At 46.2% G+C, this 4,205-nt stretch overlaps 1 protein-coding gene across 1 annotated transcript in view; it reads left to right on the forward strand.

Annotated features, from left to right (window-relative positions):
* Window positions 1–4,205, forward strand: part of Scml4 (Scm polycomb group protein like 4) — a 92,335-nt gene that overhangs the window by 58,757 nt on the left and 29,373 nt on the right. Inside the window, exon 3 of the mRNA XM_005363582.2 lies at window positions 3,451–3,580. Within this exon, the coding sequence (XP_005363639.1) occupies window positions 3,451–3,580 (130 nt within the window). The remainder of the gene's footprint in view (window positions 1–3,450; window positions 3,581–4,205) is intronic.

Consider the following 4,205-nt stretch of genomic DNA (forward strand, 5'->3'; position numbering starts at 1 on the left):
ACACACAGACACACACACAGATATAGAAACACACACGCACACACAGAGAGAGATACAGAGACACACAGACACACACAGAGATATACAAACTCATACACACACACACACGCACGCACACATGCACCCCACACACACACTCAGAGATAAAGAAGGTTAACTAGTTCACAGTCCTGGAGGCACAAGCACATGGTGAGGCTTCCTGGCAGGACATATACTAGTGTGAGCAGACATGGTGGGGGCCCTTGAGTCACCTGGGAAAACAGGAACTTAGGGGGGGTGGGCAGTCACTTTCTTTGTTCTCGGTTGTTGTTGTTGTTGTTGTTGTTGTTGTTTGGAGTCTCTTTGTGTAGCCCTGGGTGGTGATGGATTAAAGGTATACGCTCTCATACCTGGCCAGTCTCCCCGCTTTTAAAACAACCTGCTCTCATGGAGGCTAACTGACTTCATGAGTCAAAATCAATTCTTTCCCAAGATGATCCCCCCCCCCAATAGCCTAATCACCTCTCTAAGGTTCTAGCATCTCTTAATGTATTGAGGGCCAGGTCCCTAGTATATAGGCCCTTGGGGACATATCCACAGTGCTGCCCACAACTTACAGAAGTTTCCTGTTTTGTTTTAAAATCCCAGCATCTGTAGAGGCTGGGGTCTTAGTCGGTGCCCTTTTGCTTTGAAGAGACACCATAACCACGGCAGCTCTTATAACAGAAAACATTTAATTAAGGCTGGCTTACAGTTTCAGAGGTTTAGTCCATTATCAGCATGGCAGGAAGCACGGCTGCATGCAGGGAGACATGGTGCTGGAGAAGTACCTGAGAGTTTATATTTGGACCCACAAGCAGCAGGGAGGGAGAGACTGGGCCTTTTAAAACCTCAAGCCACCTTCAGTGACACACTTTTTCCAGCAAGACCACACCTCCTAATCCTTTTAAATAGTGCCCCCCCCATTCTTTCAAATAGTGCCTTTCCCTAGTAACCAAGCTTTCAAATCTATGAGCCTATGGGAGCTGTTCTCACTCAAACCACCACAGAGGGTAAATAAGGAAGTTTTCAAGGTAGGGTTTCTCTATGAGCCCTGTCTGTCCTGGAACTCCCTCTGTGGATCAAGCTGGCCTTGAACTCAGAGATCCACCTTCCTCTGCCTCTCCAGTGCTGGGATTAAAGACATAAGCCACTACTGCATGGCAGAGGAAGCTTTTCTTTTCTTGCAGCCATCTCACTCATCTGATCTCTATGATTGCTTCATTTAGACAGAAATGATAAGTAGAAATGACAGCTAATTGTAATACTATGACTTTTTAAAAAAATAGGTTCAGTGGATAAATCCAACATTAATAACTATAACAGAAAACAAACATGAGATGTTAGGGTTGTTATGTAGTTTGTGAGACTGAGATTTCAGTAATCATTGTCATCACGATTATCACCATCATCATCGCCACCATCATCATCACTACCATCATCATCACCATCATCACCATCATCATCATTACAATCATCATCCTGAGGTCATCATCATTACCACCATCATCAGCATCAGCATCATCAACACCACCATCAAGACCATCATCACAACCACCACCACCACTGCTACCAGTCATTCTAGGGAAGGAACAAGTAGACCTTCATGTTGATTTACTTGAAAGCCACAAGCAAATAAATCATAATTTTCCAATTTTGTTCTCCTGATGGGTAGAATTACACGGTAGATTTTTTGGGTTGCTCATGTAAACTATAATATCATCAGCAAGTAGTAAGAGTTTGACTTCAGGATGTAAATCTCTCAGCTACTGCTCTAGCACCATGTCAGCCTGCTTTCTGCCATGATGATCATGGGCTGTTGAAATAGGAGCGGCGGGGCTGGATTCCCGGCACCCAGCCGCCCGCACGGCTAGCTTTACCCGAAATAATTACACGGAAACGGTATTCTTTTAAACACTGCTTGGCCCATTTCTATCTAGCCTCTTCTAGGCTAACTCTCGCACCTGGACTAGCCCATTTCTTATAATCTGTGTAGCCCACGAGCTGGCTTACCAGGAAAGATCTTAACCTGCGTCTGTCTTGAGTGGGAGAATCATGGCGACTCACTGACTCAGCTTCTTTCTCCCAGCATTCTGTTCTGTTTACTCCACCCACCTATGTTTTAACCTATGAGGACCAAGCAGTTTCTTTATTGCTTAACTAATGAAATCAACAGATTGATATATGACACTCCCCCATCAATGGGCTAACCCTCTAAACTTATAAGCAAGCCCTCAATTAGGTGCTTTATTTGATAAGAGTTGCCTTGGTCATGGTGTCTCCTCCCAGCAGTAGAGGACATTCATTCACGACAATGAATCCACAGTATTTGCATGACTCTTTCTCCATCACTATTATTAGTCCATCCTAAAAGCCTAGAAGAAACTTAGATGTAGACGCATGTGTATTAACAATGGGACATAGCACCTGGCTGTCCAAAGTGTACTTGTGGATTTGCAGAGACAACCCACCTGGGGGCTCTTAAGGATTGTAGACTCCTACCCCAGAACTCAGAATCAAAACCTGCATTGTTATGAGAACCACAAGAGGTTGTTTGAAAAAGTTGAAAGCCTTGGGGATTGAGCAATTGCTCTTGAATGGTGTGTACACACTGAAAAATTTTGAAACTTTGGAAACTCCTGATGCTTAGGGTCCCGCTCTTGTAAACTGACTTGATTCTTCTGACGTGGGTCCCCCCACAGAAGTCACTGGTGGTTTATGCCACCTTCAAACTGCACCTGCCCTCTGTCCCCGTGTACCCCTTACAGCTTTCCATCACTCTGACCCAACATAGTGCCATGTGTGAAGTGGCCTATTGACCCAGTATCGTTGACTGGCCTTTGCCAATTCCGTTAGTGCAAATTCCATCTCCTTGAGTGTGGTTCCAGGGGAGACCTTCACAGTGGTGGCTGCCCATTCCTGCCCCATCCAGATTGTGTCTGACAGTCTGCCATAGGAAGTCACCCCCGAACAGCTAGTCAGCAACCTGGAGAATGCTTGGCATGCGGTGAGCTCATCAGAGAGCAAGGAGAGCCTCATGGTCCATCTCCTGGTGGATACAGCGGAAGCCCCGTAGCCAGGATCTACAGAGCACAGAGGTGTGAGCAGGGCACTGCCCTGGATCTGCATCCTGTTCTCGGGGCATCCTGGGGTTTAACCATTCGTGCCTCCGTTTGTTCTGACACCCACTCCCTGGTGCTGTCATTTCCTGGGTAGTACCAAGGTAAGGGTGAAGAGCAGAGCTATCTTCTGGCTATAATCTAATTCAAACTTTGTACGTGAACTTGAATCCGAAGCTCCTTTCCCAAAGCTGAGCAGGAAAAAGATGCAGACGTGAGAAAGAGTGCTGAGAATTAGCAGACACCCAGGAAAGACCGGGGTGGTGTGGGGAGCATTTCTAGACGTTCACTGCTTACATAGACTCTCTTGCAGATCAAGCCCCCAGTGCTCATGACTCCCTTGGCTCTATCACCTCCACGGAGTACTCCAGAACCCGACCTCAGCTCCATCCCTCAGGATGCAGCCACCATCCCCAGCTTGGTGGTCCCACAGGCTCTCACAGGTATGTCAATAAAATGGACTCCAAGGTGGAAATGGTTTCCTAGTACCAGGGTGTCTTTTCATCTAACAGTTACTTTATAAGTCTAAGAATTTCTCTGAGATATTTTACAAGGTGTGGCAGTGCACACCTTTAATCCCAGCACCCGGCACTGGAAGCAGAGGCAGGTTGATCTCCGGGTTTGAGGTCAGCCTGGTCTACAAAGTGAATTCCAGGACAGCCGGGGCTGAACAGAGGAACCCTGTTTCTAACAAAAAGAAAAGTTTCCCTGAGACAATCCAAAGAAAAACCTGGCGTGGTAGCTGGTCTCTGAAAGCGTGTGTTTGGTTATTTAAAACTGTTTTCTGTGAATGTTGGATTCAGCTGGTTTCTTTGGAGAAGGCAGGTAAGAGCAGTGGACGTATCTGAGTGTGCTTGCTTTGCTTGTGTCCGTTTTGCGTTTATATTTCCAGTTGCTACCGCATGCCCCAATGTGGCATCCATTCCAATCTTTCTTTCTCTTTGATGATGATGATGATGGTGACAATGATATCAGCCAACCAATAGCTTCATCTTAATTGTAACAGTAGTTAGGTGGCTACAAAGGCACACACACACACACACACACACACACACACACACACACACA

This window comes from Microtus ochrogaster, linkage group LG9 (assembly GCF_000317375.1).
Source record: "Microtus ochrogaster isolate Prairie Vole_2 linkage group LG9, MicOch1.0, whole genome shotgun sequence".
Classification (NCBI taxonomy): Eukaryota; Metazoa; Chordata; class Mammalia; order Rodentia; family Cricetidae; genus Microtus; species Microtus ochrogaster.